The sequence below is a fragment of the Lycium ferocissimum genome, chromosome 9 (genome assembly GCF_029784015.1).
Source record: "Lycium ferocissimum isolate CSIRO_LF1 chromosome 9, AGI_CSIRO_Lferr_CH_V1, whole genome shotgun sequence".
Classification (NCBI taxonomy): Eukaryota; Viridiplantae; Streptophyta; class Magnoliopsida; order Solanales; family Solanaceae; genus Lycium; species Lycium ferocissimum.
Genome location: NC_081350.1, coordinates 32,024,411 through 32,043,896, shown reverse-complemented (window position 1 = coordinate 32,043,896; position 19,486 = coordinate 32,024,411). Strand labels below are relative to the sequence as shown.

At 34.5% G+C, this 19,486-nt stretch overlaps 2 protein-coding genes and 1 pseudogene across 2 annotated transcripts; 1 reads left to right on the top strand and 2 right to left on the bottom strand.

The window, feature by feature from the left end:
• The first annotated feature begins 1,431 nt into the window (after window positions 1-1,431).
• Window positions 1,432-5,387, top strand: LOC132030288 (cationic amino acid transporter 6, chloroplastic-like). The gene is made up of 5 exons (XM_059419858.1): window positions 1,432-1,844; window positions 2,109-2,331; window positions 2,578-2,908; window positions 3,346-3,574; window positions 4,506-5,387. Exons 1-5 carry the CDS (start codon window positions 1,487-1,489, stop codon window positions 5,072-5,074), a joined length of 1,710 nt encoding a protein of 569 aa, XP_059275841.1. The 5' UTR covers window positions 1,432-1,486; the 3' UTR covers window positions 5,075-5,387.
• An 8,404-nt stretch (window positions 5,388-13,791) lies between these two features.
• Window positions 13,792-13,977, bottom strand: LOC132032208 (U2 spliceosomal RNA; annotated as a pseudogene).
• Window positions 13,964-17,619, bottom strand: LOC132069406 (cationic amino acid transporter 6, chloroplastic-like). Its single transcript, XM_059462758.1, has 5 exons — window positions 17,099-17,619; window positions 16,613-16,835; window positions 16,047-16,377; window positions 15,537-15,765; window positions 13,964-14,945 (listed from the first exon to the last, which is right to left on the bottom strand). The coding sequence occupies exons 1-5, from the start codon at window positions 17,454-17,456 to the stop codon at window positions 14,377-14,379; spliced, it is 1,710 nt and encodes a 569-aa protein (XP_059318741.1). The 5' UTR covers window positions 17,457-17,619; the 3' UTR covers window positions 13,964-14,376.
• Window positions 17,620-19,486: the final 1,867 nt, after the last annotated feature.

Below are 19,486 nucleotides of genomic sequence, written 5' to 3'. Positions count from 1 at the left end.
GCTCCAATGTGGTGCGCCACATCTTCGTCAATCTCCCCGGTACCTTGTATTATGGACCCAAGATGATTGGAACTTTAATTCTCTAGTGAATATAGCTTGTGTACAAATCTTCACTTCCACCTCCGCCTCATGCGCTATGTCACTGAACTTGCACTCGAGGTACTCAGTCTTAGTCTTGCTTAACCTAAAACCTTTAGGCCAATGTCATTAAAAAAAGGATAAAAAGTATAAGCTTCTGGAAAATAGTCTAAAAATCTCTTTCAATTTGGCCTTATTTGAATCTCAACACGAGCTTCAGTAAGTAAATGGCATCTTACCTAATTGTAGAAATTCTGTGGCATTAGTCCTGAATGCAGAAGGTATATGCCCTACAGAGCTACAATGTAGTAGTAAACTTTTAAAAGGGTAGACTTTAATTTGCAGAAGATCTAGCTAACTAGGCTTCGTATTTAAGTTGTATGATGGAAAATTCTACAACACCTCTTAATAGATTGGATTTGCTTAAAGACAAATTAATTTTACTTGCTGATTTGATTCTAATTTATAAGTGGCTATTTAGAAGCTGTATCCTCAGTTATCTACTAATAAGATTAAAATAACTTTAGGAGTGCAAAGGGTCCAAGTCCAATTATTCTCTGGATTTGTGGGATCATCGATGGAAGAAATTAAATGTTTTGATTATTGTTGCTTTTGCAAAGAATGGATGCTAGTCACACCTTTTCAAATTCCAAAAGAATAGGTCAAAGTCCCTCCTCCTTTTGTTTTGTGATTCCTCTTACATACAAGCTACTCCTAATTATTTTAAAATCCGTAAGTTAAACCTTTTTACAGCTTTCTATGCATGTTTCTCACCAAAGAGTAGTGTGTCTTTTTGAGTCTTGGTGCTCCAAAAAAGCTGAGGTAGGGAGAGAAACAGAGGATAAAGGATAAAGGTATCAACAGGGTATAATGGTCACTCTGTAAATAACAAGAGGATAAGCTTGTACTTTCAAGCAAATCAAAGGGACACCCTTTAGGTGTTTCTATCCATCATCCAAAAGTGTAATCCAAAAAGATAGCTTTTTAATGCAATAAAACGGGTGGGATGGATGAGATGTTTTAATAGTTAATAAGAAATTTGGGTTCAATTCCTGCTAAAGAAGAAAATTTCTAGTAGAACCGCTTCTCCTTTTAGTGGGTCCCACAAGAACACAAACCTCGAATAGTCGAACCAGTCAGTCTCGAACATATAAGGAATTAAGAGCGGATTTATAGGGGATTTATTGGTTTGCGTGAATCTAGTAGCTTTTTCTGCTATATATCTATAAATAATTTGAGGTTGTTATAGGAATTCATAAACTTTAAATCCATGATCTGCCTTTACCAGGAATGCTTAAAATAAAAATGAAACAAAAAAGAGAAAGATGTTCTTCCCATTTCTTATATAAAAGGTTCTCGTTGAAACCCAAAGAAAACCACATTACATTCACAAAACCAAAACAAAAATATGGTTTTCTCCACTTACCTTAACTCTCTCTCAAAAACACCTCAAAAGCTAAAGAAAAGAATGCTAGCAACATGGACACCAGACCAAGAACTCAACAAAGTGAGGCTAAGGTCTGGTGCTGATATGAAGAGAAAACTCACATGGTATGATTTAGTAGCACTTGGAGTTGGAGGTATGCTTGGTGTTGGTGTCTTTGTTACCACTGGCCCAGTTGCTCATAAAACCTCTGGACCTTCTGTTTTTGTCTCATACATAATAGCTGCTATATCAGCTCTTCTTTCTTCCTTGTGCTATACTGAGTTCTCCGTTGATGTCCCCGTTGCTGGTGGTGCCTTCAGTTATCTCCGAGTTACCTTTGGTAAGGATTTAAGGATTTAACGTAGCAGTTTAACTTATATACACCGACATGTCATCTAAAAAAAAAAAAAAAGAAAGATAAACTACAGATAACTTTTGTTCATAATAAGTGGAACTATTATTACTTGGAAAAGAAAACATGCTAAACTACGCTGATTTTTAAGCTATCAGGGTGATTTAACTTGTTATACAAATTTTAAATATTTTGGTTTTCTTATAAGAAGGTACTATAACAAGTTTATATATATGTTGTTAATGGGTGCAGGAGAGTTTGTAGGATACTTTGCAGGAGCAAATATATTAATGGAGTACGTGTTGTCAAATGCTGCTGTTTCAAGAAGTTTTACGGAGTATTTGGCTTTTGCGTTTGGTAGGAATGATCCAAATTCATGGAGAGTCCATGTACATGGTCTAATGCAAGGTTACAACATGTTGGATTTCCCTGCCGTTGCACTGATTATTGTCCTTACTATTTGCTTGTGTCATAGGTATGTTTATTTTCTCCTACAATTAAACCTCTCTATAACATCATTTGTTTGGATATTTTTTGGCTGCTATAGCAAATTGTTGTTGTAACATGACATGAAAAGAGTTGGCCGTTATATAATAAATTGTCGTTACAGAGAATGGTTGTTAATTATAGAGAGGTCTAATATCTTGTATATACTAATAAATTAACTTTTAGTGGTTTATGATAGTGATATGAGTGATGTATATTTTTTGGGATTTTGCAGCACTAAGGAAAGCTCAATGTTGAACCTGATAATGACAGTGTTCCATGTGGTTTTCTTTGGATTTATAATAATTGCTGGCTTTTGCAACGGAAAAGTTGAAAACTTAGTAAAGCCAGGAGGAATAGCACCTTATGGAGTTAGAGGGATTCTTGATGGAGCAGCCATAGTTTACTTCAGTTATATTGGATATGATACAGTGTCCACCATGGCTGAAGAAATAAGAAACCCTTCCAAGACTCTACCTGTTGGAATTGTTGGCTCAGTCCTCATTGTTTCTGTCCTCTATTGCCTCATGGCTTTATCTTTGTGCCTTTTGCTACCTTATAACATGGTAAGTCATTCAACTTTCCATCATTTATAGATGGCCATTGCTCATCTTCAGGTAACAACGACAGTGTAAAGAATTTCTACAGTATTCCCTCTGTTCCAATTTACGTGCCACCATTTCCTTTTTGATCTGTCCCAAAAAAATGTCACATTTCTATATTTAAAAATAATTTAACTTTATGAAATAATTTACAACTACACATTTATATAAGGCTGGTTTTGGAAACACATTTCAAAAGACTTTCTTCTTTCTTAAACTCCGTGCCAAGTCAAATGGTGCCACATAAATTGGGACGGAGGGAATACTATTTAGCAGATTGCCTGCTTTATTTTTAGATAACTAGCTCTACGTATTATGGACAGTTGTAATTATCTTTTTGGCAACCTGATAGTCAAAATTCTTCTACGCATGTTGTTTATATCATTTATAAATGATTGTAGATCCCAGAAGGAGCATCATTTTCAGCGGTTTTCCAGCAGATGGGGTGGAAGTGGGCAAGCAATGTAGTAGGGGCTGGTGCAAGCTTGGGTATTGTGGCATCTTTATTAGTAGCCATGCTTGGACAAGCAAGGTACCTTTGTGTCATTGGGAGGGCTAGACTTGTACCTTCTTGGTTTGCTAAAGTACATCCCACAACTGGCACTCCATTAAATGCTACTATCGTCTTGGGTAAGTAGTACCGTTAAATTGTGTGATTATCTGATTTTAAAATTTAAGCTATGTTAGAGAAATCACTTCTTTAATGGGCTGAATCAACTAATAGTTTTTTTGAACGACATTTCGCTGGCACTTTAATCCGTCTTTCGAAAGAAGACATCTTGAACAGATTTCTCAATCTTTGTCTTCATTAGACTATCATTCAATTCATCATTACCCAGTTAGGAGTACTAAATATTGGAATTTTAATTCTTCGAATTGTTCACAAAGTTTCAACTATTCAACAAACATGTGAATACGTATGGTGGTCTAAATGATTATCAAAATGAACAGCCGTTATCGAATCAGATGATATGTATTTTAAGAGATATCCTCGTCACGAGCTAGACCCTACCATATGATATGACATACTATAAACTAAGTTTATTAGAGGCCTCTTGTTAAAAATAAAGGGAGCTTTTTGTTTGTATATGTTTGTGGTTGTTGTTTCTTTTCTCTTTGGTCTTCTTCTTTAGTAACTTCCCCCCTAGTGATATAAGCTTAGTTGGAGCCTCAGTTGTCTTCAAAATATTCATATTATATATTTGGAAGAATAAAACACTTTTTTGGTAAGCTTATATCACAAGAAACTTTCACAGGTAAATTTGACCTAGCTACTAGTCAGAGGCAGACGCAGACTTATAGCGCTTAGTTCATTTAAATTCACTACTTTCGGTGTGAAGTATAAATTTGTGTATAAAAATTCATTAAAATTGCAACAAGTTTGAAATTTAAAAAATATAATACCTAGGTTCAAATGTTAATTAAAAACTTTAAACGTTGAACTCATTGAATCTAAATCCTGGATTTGCATGTGCTATGTACAAGTTAATTAAGACTTGAATTTCAACAAGGCATTCTTGTCATAGCTTTTTTATTTTGGTACATCTTTTTTATTTTGCAGGTATTTGCCAAGCGTCGATTGCATTATTCACAGAGCTTGATATTGTGATAGAGATGATCTCCATTGGCACATTACTAGTATTCTACTTAGTATCCAATGCACTTATATTTCGTCGATATGTAATCCTTAGCAAGAATCCACCACATCACACTCTCTTCTTCCTTTTCCTCCTTTCATGCACCTCTTTTGCATTCTCTTTAGCATGGAAATTCAAGCTACGATGGTGGAATCTCTTGTTATTCGCGGGCCTTACAATTTCAGCGACAGTCATTTTCCAGTGTCTGGTCCCCCTGGTCGTTATAGAACGACCAGAAAGTTGGTTGGTCCCCTTCATGCCATGGCCTGCTACAATATCCATTTTCCTAAATGTCTTTCTCATGACAACTTTGAAAATGGTGGCATACGGAAGATTTGGGATATGGGCTGGTGTGATAACATTGTTTTATGTACTTTATGGTGTCCACTCAACATATCATGCAGAAGAAATAATGGAGATGGTAGTTGTTGATGATGTGAACACCAATTCTTCCTCCCAACAAACTACTAAAGTTGAAATCCAACTTCTTTAAATGTACAAGATTTCATTCAGATTGTTCCATTTGCTGAGTATAAGAATGTTAGTTCTATTGTTCACAAAGACTCCTCATTTTAGGATCAAGCCAAACAAATTTAGGACACTTCATCTGGTAATTAGTTTGGAATTTGTACATCTTTATATACAACAGAAAACTTTTATTTGTAGGTGTAGAGTACTGTATATCTTCCATATAAAGGAGGAATCCTCATTGTAATTTATTGCTTTCCTTAAGTCTCCCTCCTTGTACCTCTTATTTTACAAATCAATACAAAAGATCCAATAAAAGAATATGTACAAGGTGTGAATTTTCATATATGTGCTTCCACCTTTTTCTCATATTTTTTTGGTTGACTTTCTTGTCAGCAACTTTCTACTTTGAATAAGAAAAATTAGAGGAAAAGTGCAGCTAAACTTTGAATATTTTATGGAGTTTGTTCAGTTCCAACAAGAAAAATGTCTACAACTTATTCATGAATTTAAGCAAAAGTGCATAGTACTATTCTTTTTCGGTTTAGCTTATACTGTATATACACGGAGACTATATACCACGTGTATATTCAGATTTTTGGTTATCCGCAGACAACAGATCGATAGTAGTAGTTTATATATTTAAAGGACATGTTGTAAGCCGAGTGCTATTTCTATTAAGGTCGACTATCAGGAAGCTCACTCTCGGCCGGGGCTCGAAACAGAGGTAAGAACGTAATATCTCTTGTTGGTTCAGCTCATCAAGCTATTACAAAAGAGTTCAGTGGAGACAAAGAAAGAAGCCATTTTTACGGTATTTTCGCTTCCTGTCCGTAATAAGATCATCAAGCTTAGTCCAGTTCGGATCCATCCTAAACCAAAGAACGGGATTTGAAATTTTGAAAATTAGATATATTACCAACTACAACAGATAAAAATAACATGATAGTGTAAACGTATTTACACCCGTGGTGTATTTATTGATAATCTATATTATATTAAAAGCATGAACTCCCTAACTTGAAAGTTAAATTACAAAAATACCCTTTTAGAACCTTAATATCCTATTTTTATTTAAAAAAAACAAATACGTTTAGAAACAAGCCCAACTATTTCATGCGAATGGATGCGAAAATATCACGCGACATTCTGGTGGATGAATAGTTGCCACTAATAAAAAGGTACAAAAAAGAGCAACCACAACATGGAAAAAATAAAAGAGGAGATGTAACAGAAAAACACCGCTTCACACATACCCCATCTGTTAACATCACAATCATTGGATTTTTTATTTTTATTTTCCCTCTAATTAAATTATTTTCAACATTTGCATTAGTTTCTTACCATGACTACAATCGGTATAGTATTAACAAGATGAAATTATTCTCGACGGACGTTTGATAATAAACTTTTTTGTGCCGAAGCTAATCAATTATATTTATTTACTTTTAATTTGATGAGTCAATTGATTCTATTATTTTCGATGACTCATTTCAGATAGATGATGATATGACGTGAGTTCATCGGAAAAATTGATGAAAGGTGTTATGTTTACACTCGACGTTTTTGTCCCCCCCCCCCCTTATCTCATGCTCAGTAATTTTTGGTTTGATAATTTCTTCCAAGATGATTTTTAATCAAGGAATTGCAGTTTGTTAGGTTAAAGTTCATTTGGGGGATATGAATCTTTATTAGCATGGAGGAATTTTTTAGTCATTTTACATGGACCAAATTTTTATACTTTTTATTTACTTCTCGTGATAACTAGACTCTTGATGAAATGAATGCATAATGTAAGCTTTTCAAAAAAACATGCTTTTCGATCAAGTAAAATCTCATATGAAATTTGTAACATAATGCATAATGATACATCGGCTTACAGACCCGCTTACAAGACCGACATGTTATATACGTGACTGTCTCGCAAAGTCTCTAACATAAATCAAGATACTCCGACTCGGCAACACTCCGGAAGGAAATGGAGCTCGCCAATCCATTTGGAACATCTTACTACTATATCTACTCATCGTATACTGCGTGACATGAAACGCGCGTCCACAAGAAGGGACGTCGGTACGAATAATAATTGTAACAACATAATATAGATATGGAAGGTAACATGGAATAAGAGAGATGTACATCTGGATGCCTCATAAGGCGGATGTCATGCATGTAGCCTTTAAAAAAAAATATTTCTATACATATACATAGAATTAAGGCTCGGTGTCATATATATAGTATTATTCATTAAGGCTCGGTGTTATCATCATTAGCCCGCGTCCGGGGCAATATCATAACATGCCCACTACAGTGGTGTGCACATCTACGTGCCATGCCCGACCGACTATAGCGCGGCGCGGTGTGAGAAAATACATACATATATATAAAGCATGCATGAGAGCCCAATCAAAGACACACTATATCGGAGTGACGTAAGGTCGGTAGCCTCCGATTATATTATGGATCAATCATTATCGTTTATCCCCCTTGAAGGAACAATTATTATAAGGTGAGATCAACCCGAGACAATCATGAAATAAGCTCAATAATCTCATAATAGTATTAACATCATAAGCTTTGGAATTTCTAAAATTAAAATCATCATCATCATAGAAACATTCTCATCTTTAACATCGTCATTCATATTATAAAAACATGTCCGTTGTTGTTGTCATAAAAGCATTAAATCTTTGACTCGGAAAATAGGAACATTTTGGAAAATATTTATGGATTATCAAGAAAAAAGTCATGCCTTTGAATCATGAACTCTAACTTTTGGAAGTAAGGAGGTTATGAAACACATGTAAGGAATTATAACATAGGAGTTTCTAGAAACAGGATCATCGTCATCACAAAACACGTTTATCTTTAGCATCATAAGAACTCCATGAATCATGAATCTCTAGTAAGAATATTCTTGAAAAATATTTATGGATTCACATGGATCATGGGACATTTGGAAAAACCATTGGATTCATAAGAAAGGAATCATGCCTTTAGAAGAAAGGGACGCTGGTTATCCACATTTCATGAGAGGATTCACACTATCATTAGACTCATCATAGTATACTTATACTAAACTTTCAAGTCAAACTACTCTATACTGCGCGAAAATCGGGCAGCATCTCCCCTATTTATATGCCTAGCCCGAATTCTCAATACTAACAATCAACAACCAATAACAACAACAAACTCATTACTACCAAAATATTCCATCAAATACACCATATGATATTTTCTCCAACTCCTCCACAAACGAATTCGCTACATAATTATTCCATAAATAAGCCTTAAATGGTACCAAAAGAGAAAGATTCATACCTTACTTCCGCTAATACCGCGATATCTCCAATACTTGCCTTACTCCCAAGCCATAAATTCACCACATGACACAATATTATAATCGTAATTTTGAACCCGAATCCGAAGATTTTTACTTAACTCGCGTTGAAATTTAATGGAGGGAAGGTTGGAGAATTCTCTAGAATTTTTGGGAAATATTTTTCTGATTCTTGGTGAAAATGAGGGGTTAAACCCCTTTATATAGTTCAGTGATCTTTTCACCGACTTATGTAGCGATTCTTTTCATCGGAAATTATTTTGAGACCTAAAACTTTTATACATCGATCTCTTTATTTGCATACTTGGATATGTCCAAAACTCCAACGATCTGTATAACTTATTCATCATCCCAAACTTAGCAAAACTTATTTTATTTTTTTCGATTCGTTTAACCTCCAACCTTACTTACTTATCCCTTGTTGAACATAACATAAACACTTATAACTTCAAACATTCTTTTGAGCTTATGTGACTAAACTCAACGCACGAGAATACGGGATGTAACATACACTATGCAGTTACTTGTACCTTATTTACAGGTGCTGATTGTTCGGTTTGGATCGATTGTCTTCTGGAAAAAAATCAAATCAATTCAGTGGGTTTTTCAAATATTGGAATCAAATCAAAACAATTAAGTCAGCTATTCAAGTAGTCATTTTTCCATTGATTCAGTCTTTTTAATTTTTGTAAAAATATATGTGACATGCACTTCCAAACACATATTCCAATGCTAATATTTTAGCCAAACACTACCAAATCAATTGGTGTTTATGAAAGAATGTTATTTTATCAAAGTATCTTGATGATAATTGAATCAAGATTGATTAATAATTCAAGAACTCAACTAAAGACAAGTTATTTTTAATATGAAATAGACTCTTGGACTTATCAAATAAAGAAGACAAATCAAACCAGAATGGGAAGACAAATTAAAGAATTAAACTATCAATCAAGAGGGGAAAATATAACATGTACCATAATTTTTTTAAAGAAATTATATAAATATATACATATATATGACCAATTATACTTCTTCAAATAGCTATCCATGTTGTCGGTTTAGTTTTCCAATAAATTTTTGCTTAAAGTCGAAATCAAATCAAATATTATCTATTTTAAAATTTAAAATCAAAATCAAATCAGACGGAAAAAAACATTTTTCCTTTTGGATTTCAGTTTGATTTATTTCTCCATTTTGGGTGAACACCCCTATACACGATGATGTTCATCAATAGGTGATTTATGATTTTTGTGCCACTGTTTGTTTATGTTTTAGCCTGGTAAAACCATTTTTTTGTTGAACAGAATGTTCCTGCAACTTTTACAAATCACTTTTGGTCTCTGTTATACGATTTGAAGATGTTTGGTTTAGTGCTCACTAGCTATGGACGGAGAAATTTGCAGTGAATGATAATCAATTAGATAAAATGTTTATGAAGTTTTGAAAAATAATATTTACGCAGAAGTAAAGTATCTTGATTAAGCGATTAATGCTAAGAAGATCCTGCCATCAAAATATCATTTTATGGTAAGTGCTGAACTATTCCCATTGAAGACAATAAGACATGTTAAAAACAATTTGAAAGATTTTCTATATTCTTTTCAACTACGTCATACACTAATTACGTAGTTCAAGTAATATATAAACCAACTCCATTCATTATTATGGAAATAGTGGAACTATCAAGAACGTCAATTAGTGATTCAAAATGACTTAATTATTCAATTGACAACATTTATGATAGTTATAAAAAGGATGATGCTATTGCAACAGTCCTGGCCATACAGAGCAACCGAAATCGGTAAAAGAACATACATCATAAAAAGCTTTTATAAGAAAGTATCATGTGAGATACGCCTCATTATATATTTGTATCTCATAAAATTAAAGTAAATAAAAGAATCAAATATATATGTATTAAACTTTAATTTTGCATCTTTATAGTTTAAGACGATATCTAATCATCTTGATCTTGACAAGCCAGTCACCATACGATGATTCACATTGATCATTCATAGAAAATTGTACTTTTTTCATATAATTATTTACTCAAACCTTTATTTTAATAACATTGATATTATTTTACAAAATCGTAAACTACATAATTCAGAATTCACGTGCAACGCACGTATCGAGAAATTAGTAATCAAATAAAAGTACAAAAATATCCAAAAACATTCCTACTTAATTGTCCTTTAGCAAAATCTGCAAAACGTTACGTTGTCTACGTAATTCCCCCATTCATCTCTTCCTGAAGATTTCAGCGTGAAAAGTATCTTACTACATGGAAATGAGTTGGTTTTCCCTCACTAAACGATTTGGATCCAAAGGCGCTCAAGATGTCTAACATCTCATAGTTCGGAGCTATCATTGGATATTGGCGGCGGAAAACCTGAAAAAGAAACGAATCACTTATGTCAGTTGTAGAGAAAAGGCTTTTATGCTATATATATATATGGTGGAAGGGTTTCACTTCCTTAGTGTTTATAACCAAGTCTTAACTCATTAACTCCAATTCATTTATTTGCAAGACAGGAAGGCCGGCCAGATTTTGTTGGACCAAAACGCACCTCAGTTCAGGGTTCAACTTTAAAATTGGCATCATATTTTTGTCTTAAATCGCCATACTACTCTAGAGGAAATGTCAAATGAGACCGAGATATTTTGTAATGACTTTGACGAAATAGACAAATTCAAGTTAAAGGGTTTAAATTATTTTAACTTTCAAAAGTTTTTACTGAGTCCGAGTAGAGGGAAATACAGATATAGAGGATTCATATAGCATACCCCGACAAGTCATGTAGCAATTGACCAACTGATATGACATTTTTTTTCTCCCTTTTTTGTTTGGTTTCCATGTTAGGAAAGAAGGGAAAAGAAGTTGCACACAGTAAATGCAATTTGAGTTAGATCAATTTCTTGGACCAATGACAAGCACCATGACTACATAAAAAAAAAGGACTTACACAAGAAATAATACAGGTGGGACTACAATTCTGGCAACAAAAAAAAAAAAAAAAAAGAAAGAAAGAAAGAAGAAGAACTTTCATACAAACCAAGCAGACAACCGAATTCAAACAAATTTGGGTTTGGGATTAATTAAACATAAAATAAGGAATTAAAGAGTACTCACATATCCTTCCCCTCCAGCAACAAAGTATAACAATCAAAATGATAATGCCGAACATACTCCACGGACACAGTGAAGGAGTCGACACCTCTATCCACCACCAGGTAGGCCATTGTTACACTACGTTGCTGAGTGTCAGATAAAATCACCACGAATTTATCATTAGGCAAGGCAGCCAAGATAGGCCAACCAAAGATTAATTGTCAGTTGGGGAAATTCTTTTCTAAGACTTGGAGATTGGAACCATCTTCTCTTTTTAATATCATATCCACACAAACGCATGTCATAGGTGAACCAATAGAATGTATTTTTACTGAATGCTTCCGTAACAAAGTGGAGTCGATCAAATTCTCATTCACTACAATCTCCTAAACCTTCTATAGTACTATGGTTTGCTTGGTACAAACCAAAGGAGACATGTTCTTTAGAAGTGCGGAATTGACCACTAGCTAGATCATAAAACAACATAGAGTCCAGGAAATAATACACAATTTCTGTTGGCTTGGTACCATCTTCTTTTACCACATGAGTCATATTCAAGAAAAGGCTTCATGTCCGAATTAATATCTTCCCAAACTCCGCGGTCTAGGTCGTAAATTTCACCACACTTGCTAGAATCTATATCACGATGATAGGCCTCATCATGGCCAGCGACAACATACACTACATCTTACTACCAACTGCAACAACAAAGGAATCTCCACGTGCAAGCTTCCTGGAAGACGATACAGTTTCCCATGTCAAAGGGTCAGATGTTGCTTTATGCAACAGGTTTAAGTTTTTGCAGTTCGTTGCCTTTATCTTTATCATCCTCAAAATAGATGTGACACAACGCATCCATTTCTCCCACAACGCCGAAATAGACAACTGGGCACTGCCTCTCGCTCGAAGCCTCCATTGCTAGGGTTCTGTGTATATCCAAATAAAGAGGGCAAACTGTTTATATAGTTAGGTTTTTTTGTTTTCACTTCTCTAATTTACCACCTTGTAATATATAAACCAAGACATTTTAATACCCCTAATATAATTCCCAACCTATGTGTAAATAATCCGGAAAATCTCACTGGAGTAGGCAAGCTCTACTGTAGGAAAATGCCCATAATTGGTTCTGATCAGGACGAAGTTATTACTCCCTCGATTCACTTTTATTTGTCACGTTTCGTTTCTCGAAAGTTAAACTAATAAACTTGGACCAACATTTAAAGATGTATTTTTCAGCATATTTATATGAGAAAAGTTTCAACTCACCACAACATTAGGCATCTATAGCTACAAATTTGCAGCTATGAATTTGAAAATCGTGGCTAATACTTAGCAATATCCACAAAAACTAACATTTCATGGCTATTTACAATTCGTAAATTTTCTTAGCTACAAAACTCACATGGCAAAGCTAATTCCTCAATTTTTCGTGCAGTTTTTGAATATTTAAATTTTAATTTGAAAATATTGAATTAATTTAATTCAATTTAGCTACGAAGATTAGTCAAATTGATTCTCGAGAAGCGAAACGTGACAAGTAAAAGCGAACAGGGGGAGTACTAAGGATGTCGTTGTCAAGATCCTGGTTGATAATGTAAGGGTGTGTTTTTCTGTAGGCGACGAAAACTTTCGCAGATTGGAGGATGAATTGAAATTCCTATAAGCTCGACGGGTTAGGGCAAACCCAATTTAGTCGAAGTGATCTGATGTTGTCGTGAAGAAAAAAAAAAAAAAAAAAAAAAGGTCTGGGAGTCGTTTACAATCTAAATAGTCCACGCGACACCTTGTTTAACTTGATTGTTGGAGATGACTTCAAATAGCTGCAGAGGGTTCAGACCGCCCTCACATTAGCTCGCTTGGTTAGTTATCTGCATGGTAGTAATCCGCTGTACCTGATTTGTAATTTTTCCATCTTACATAGTGGTTTACCAGGATTTCACCCCAATTTTGTTCGAGTTTGATATGTTAGTTGGACGGGTTTTGAGTAATACGCTCGATGAATCAGATATGAGAATTGCTCCAATCTTTCTACGTGGTTTTGATGGGTTCACTGTCAAATCTGATGTTTATGCCTTCAGAGTTTTGCTCTTAAATATTATAAGCAAGAGAGTTACTGACGAGGGAAACCCTCCAATTAAGGACTACAAATGATGAGTGGGACTGTAAAGAGTACAAGCTCGAGTGTTCGCTTACCCACCCAAGTCTTGAGGATGATGCAGACATTGATCTTCGCGAGGGAGCTATAATTACAGAACTTGCAATATCGTGTATATATAGATGATCTATAAAAGAATCAGCCAAAAATGAAAGACGTCGTTAAGTTTCTCAAGGCCTTGCATGTTGTACAACAGAATGAAGTCGTGTGGTGTACAAATTAGTTCATTAGCTTCCAACTCCAATTACAGAGTTAGAATCGTAAACTGATAAGAATAGATACTACACTTGATCTTAGCCAAAAGGCTGAGAAAGGTATATATAGATAGTGGCTGTTGTTTATTACACTTGAATTACTGAATTTGTAGTAAGAATGCTAGCTTTAATTTGTTAACAGCATATGATTGGAGATAATAGGCATTTGAACTCTCTTCTTCAACATGGTTAGACTTCAATTGTCAGTAAAAAAATGATGCTTGTCGTTATTTACTGGATATTTTTTTAAAAAACAATTATGCTTCAGGTAGCGTCTTTTTTTTTTTTTTTTGGTACATGCCACATGGTGACGTCTTCCTTTATATCATAACCAAATACATATACACGACGGGGGGGACATTCCACCTTACCCAGTCCAGTAAATATTTCATTATTTACTGTATAGAGCACTAACATGCTTAGGCAATGAAATAGCCTCAATGAAATCTTGTACTAGTTTATATTAAAGAAGTTGGATATCGACCTTAGTAACTTCTTGTTTGGTGGAATTGGTGTTCACATTATCAACAACTACCATCTCCATTATTTCTTCTGCATGATATGTTGAGTGGACACCATAAAGTACATAAAACAATGTTATCACAAAAGCCCATATCCCAAATCTTTTGTATGCCACCATTTTCAAAGTTGTCATGAGGAAAACATTAAGGAAAATGGATATTGTAGCAGGCCATGGCATGAAGGGGACCAACCAACTTTCTGGTCGTTCCATAACGGCCAGAGGGACCAAATACTGGAAAATGATTGTAGCGGAAATTGTAAGGCCCGCGAATAACAAGAGATTCCACCAATGTTGTTTGAATTTCCATGCTAAAGAGAATGCAAAAGAGGTGCATGAAAGGAGGAAGAGGAAGGAGAGAGTGTGATGTGGTGGATTCTTGCTAAGGATTACATATCTACGGAATATAAGTGCATTGGACACTAAGTAGAACACTAGTAATGTGCCAATGGAGATCATCTCTATCACAATATCAAGCTCTGTGAATAGTGCAATTGCTGCTTGGCAAATACCTGCAAAACAAAAAAAATGTTGCTATGAGAAGATGCGATTAATTATTTCAGGTTTTTTTTTTTCTTCTTGTTTTAGAGTTTAAATTAAAGTTATTCTTTGATGCCTATTAGCAAATAGACCACAAATATTCAAAAGAGGGGATGAGGTAAAGAAGGGAGACTTTCTTTTTCACTAATATAACTTTTAGGTCGAAGTGGCCTTGGAGGTTTCTTGTGATATAAGCTTTCCCAGAAAGTTGTTTTAATAAATGGAATTATACGTTTATATATCTCAAGGAAAAACAAATGGAAAAAAGAAACAAGAAAAAAACAGCCACCACAAACATACAAATTACAAAAAAAAAAAAAAAAAAAAAAGCTTCTCCCTTTAATTTTGACAAGTGGCCACTTAAGTTTATTTTATATCATATGGGGCTCAAAGAAACCAATATACACTACTTAATTAACATAATCCGATTCCATAACGGCAGTATCATCCTGGAACCTATCATTTAGACCACATGTATTACCATATTTTAAAAAATGTGATTTTTCTAATAGACTAAATTTTAAATTAGATGATCGATTCACAGTTAAACATTACGTACTTACCTAAGACGATAGTGGCATTTAATGGAGTACCAGTTGTAGGATGTACTTTGGCAAACCAAGAAGGCACAAGTCTAGCCCTCCCAATGACACAAAGGTACCTTGCTTGTCCAAGCATGGCTACTAATAGAGATGCCACAATACCCAAGCTTGCACCAGCCCCTACTACATTGCTTGCCCACTTCCACCCCATCTGCTGGAAAACTGCTGAAAATGATGCTCCTTCTGGGATCTACAATCATTTGTAAATGAGTTATATTCTAGTACACTAATAGCGTACGTAGAAGAATTGTGTACAATAATCAGTTTACCTAAGAGATTACTACAAGTAATTGACCATATATAATAAGTGGAGCTAGTTATCTGAAAATAAGACAGACACTCTGCCACATATATCAAGTAAAATTTCACTAATACTACTTTGTAAAAAGTTCTTTACACTCCGGCTGTGTATATAGTTACACGAAGATGAGCAATGGCCATATATAAATGATGGGAAGTTGAACGACATACCATATTATAAGGTAGCAAAAGGCACAAAGCTAAAGCCATGAGGCAATATAGGGCAGAGACAATGAGGACTGAGCCAACAATTCCAACAGGTAGAGTCTTGGAAGGGTTTTTTATTTCTTCAGCCATGGTGGACACTGTGTCATATCCAATATAACTGAAGTAAACTATGGCTGCTCCATCAAGAATCCCGCTTACACCATAAGGAGCTATCCCTCCTGGCTTTACTAAGTTTTCAACTTTTCCATTGCAAAAGCCAGCAATTATTATAAATCCAAAGAAAACCACATGGAAGGCTGTCATTATCAGGTTCAACATTGAGCTTTCCTTAGTGCTGCAAAATCCCAAAAAATATACACCACTCATATCACTATCAAACACCACTAAAAGTTAAATTATTAGTATATACAATATATCAGACCTCTCTATAACAACCATTCTCTGTATCGTCATTTTATTATAACAGCCAAGTCTTTTAATGTCATGTTATAACAGCATTTGGCTATAGCAGCCAAAAAACATCCGATGCCGTTATAAAGAGGTTTAACTGTAGCACAAAATAAACATACCTATGACACAAGCAAATAGTAAGGACAATAATCAGTGCAACGGCAGGGAAATCCAACATGTTGTAACCTTGCATTAGACCATGTACATGGACTCTCCATGAATTTGGATCATTCCTACCAAACGCACAAGACAAATACTCCGTAAAACTTCTTGAAACAGCAGCATTTGACAACACATATTCCATTAATATATTTGCTCCTGCAAAGTATCCCACAAACTCTCCTGCACCCATTAATTTCACCAAGTTAATATGATATAAACTTCCATGCAACTTCTTCGTAGAAGACCAAAATATTTACAATTTGAGTAATATGTTAAATTATACCGATACCACAAAAATTGGTGTAATTTAGCAAGTTACAGCAAGTTGCCTGGTTTCTTTTCCAAGTAAATAGTTCCACTTATTATGAACAGAAGTTACCTATAGTTATCTTTTAGGCGACATGTCCGTGTACATAAGTTAAACTATTACGTTAAATCCTTACCAAAGGTAACTCGAAGATAACTGAAGGCACCACCAGCAACAGGGATATCAACAGAGAACTCAGTATAGCACAAGGAAGAAAGAAGGGCTGATATGGCAGCAATTATGTAAGAGATGAAAACAGAAGGGCCAGAGGTTTTACGGGCAACAGGGCCAGTGGTAACAAACACTCCAACCCCAAGCATTCCTCCAACGCCAAGTGCTACTAAATCATAACATGTTAGTTTTCTCTTCATGTCAGCACCAGACCTTAGCCTCACTTTGTTGAGTTCTTGGTCTGGTGTCCATGTTGCTAGCATTCTTTTCTTTAGCATTTGAGGTGTTTTGGCCAGAGAGTTTAGGTAAGTGGAAAACACCATTTTTTGTTTTGGTTTGTTTTACTGAGTGTGTGGTTTCTTTGGGTTTCAACGAGAAGGTTTTATATAAGCAATGGGAAGAAGATTCTTCTCCTTTCTCTTTTTCTTTTTTTTTTTTTAAAAAATAAAATAAAATTAAGCATTCGTTATGCATCCGAGATTTACTGGTCTGACTATAAATTACTCCCTCCGTCCCAATTTATGCGGTTGTTTTCACTTTTCGAGAGTCAATTTAACTAAATTTTGGAGCTAAATTGGATTAGATTAACTCAATATTTGGAGATTAAAATTTATATATTTGAAAACTACATGAAAAGTATTATATGTTCGTAATTTTTCTCATATCAATTTGGTAAAAAAATACATCTTATCATGCATTTTGAATCTCAAGAAGAGAAAAGTATCACGTAAATTGGGATAGAGGAGTCTGTCATATAGGACCCGCTAAAAGGGATGCGCTCCTTGTTAGGAGTTTTTTTTTTTTTTTTTATTTTTTAGAAATCGAACCTGAAAATTAGATTTAACTTATGATGGAAGAATCTCATCCATCTCACCACACCTTCAAACCGTGGAAGAAAATCTTTTTGGTTGATGGATAGAAACACCACAAGGGTGTCCCCTGATTTGCTTGAAACTACAAGCGTGTCCTCTGGTTCTTTTTAGGGTGACCAATATACCCTTATGATTTCTTTCTCCTTTATCCTCTGTTTCTCTCCCTCCCTCAGCTTTTTAGAGCACCAAGACTCAAAAAGATACACTACTCTTTGGTGAGAAGCATGCAAAGAAATTACATGTGTGAAAAAAGGTCCAACTAAGGATTTCTTAAAATAATTAATTATACTTAGCTTGTAAGAAGAATCATAAAACAAAAGGAGAGGAGGGAATTACAAGCATCCATTCTTTGCAAAAGCAACCATTAAAAGCTTTTCTTCCATTGATCCCACAAGTCTAGAGAATCATTGGACTGACGCGGGGTCATATTCATTTTTCTTAATTTTAACTGTTGCACTCCTTAATTATATGTTTCCACGTGAGATCTTCATTATGCTTCCTCGTTACTGTTTTTGTATTATGTGCCTATATTTTGTACACGTTTATGTAGCAGCAATTAGTTGAAGATAAGTTACTTTAAGCTTGTAGTAGATATTTGAGGATAGTGCTTCTAGATTACCACCTAGAATCAAATCTGCAAGTAAAATTTGTGTTTGAAGCATATCCAATCAATATCCATGTATTAAGATGTGTTGTAGAATTTTCCATCACAAAACCTATTCAGCCTAGCTAGATTTTCGGATAGGAGTACCTTTTAAAAGTCTACTACAATAGTAATATAATGTACAATGTAGCCCTTTAGGGTATATACCTCCTGCATTCAGGGCTAGAGCCACAGAATTTCTGCAGTTATATTGTAGTACTAGGGCATATACCTACTAGTACGATATAAGTTTTTTTGGATAGGAAATATCGTAGTTGACATTTAGCTCACTGCTTAGTTAAATAAAATCAGGTTCTCCACTTAAAAATGTATTTCCGCATATGATGTAATTTGTCACTCTTTCTATTTCAGTTTATGTGGCAACGTTTCTTCCATTACAATAAAAAAAATGAACAATTTTCTATATTTGGAACAATTTGACCTAAATTTTTCATTTTCTCTTAAGACAAGCTTTTATAGTCATACAAATATTATGGTATGTTTAATACCATAAATTTTAAGAAACTTATATCTACACAAATGTTATAACATGTTTAAAGTTAATATTTAAAAAAAAAAAAAATCATTTCTTTCTTAGATGTTGTTTCCAGCAAAATTATTTCACATAAATTGAAACGGGAAAGTGACTTAGACTTCTTATCTTCGTTCTTCATATTCCTTTTATGGGTCATCTAGATAAAATGGATTTGTACATATTGAGGAAAATTTGGATCAAGGTCCTAGATTAAAGGACAAGTTGAAAACCTCAGAGCTTTAATTGGAGAGCTTATCTCATTCTGGCCTATTCCTCTCTGTTCTTTCACTTTCATCTTCTTTG

Bases quoted from the DNA above. Each gene is read 5' to 3' on its own strand.
- LOC132069406 (XM_059462758.1), bottom strand. From the start codon at position 17,456: ATGGTGTTTTCCACTTACCTAAACTCTCTGGCCAAAACACCTCAAATG. The intron at 16,836-17,098 runs GTAAGGATTTAA...TAATGGGTGCAG, and splicing joins TTATCTTCGAGTTACCTTTG to GAGAGTTTGTGGGATACTTT. The intron at 15,766-16,046 runs GTATGTCGTTCA...AAATGATTGTAG, and splicing joins TTTTGCTACCTTATAATATG to ATCCCAGAAGGAGCATCATT.
- LOC132030288 (XM_059419858.1), top strand. From the start codon at position 1,487: ATGGTTTTCTCCACTTACCTTAACTCTCTCTCAAAAACACCTCAAAAG. The intron at 2,332-2,577 runs GTATGTTTATTT...GGGATTTTGCAG, and splicing joins ACTATTTGCTTGTGTCATAG to CACTAAGGAAAGCTCAATGT. The intron at 3,575-4,505 runs GTAAGTAGTACC...TTTATTTTGCAG, and splicing joins AAATGCTACTATCGTCTTGG to GTATTTGCCAAGCGTCGATT.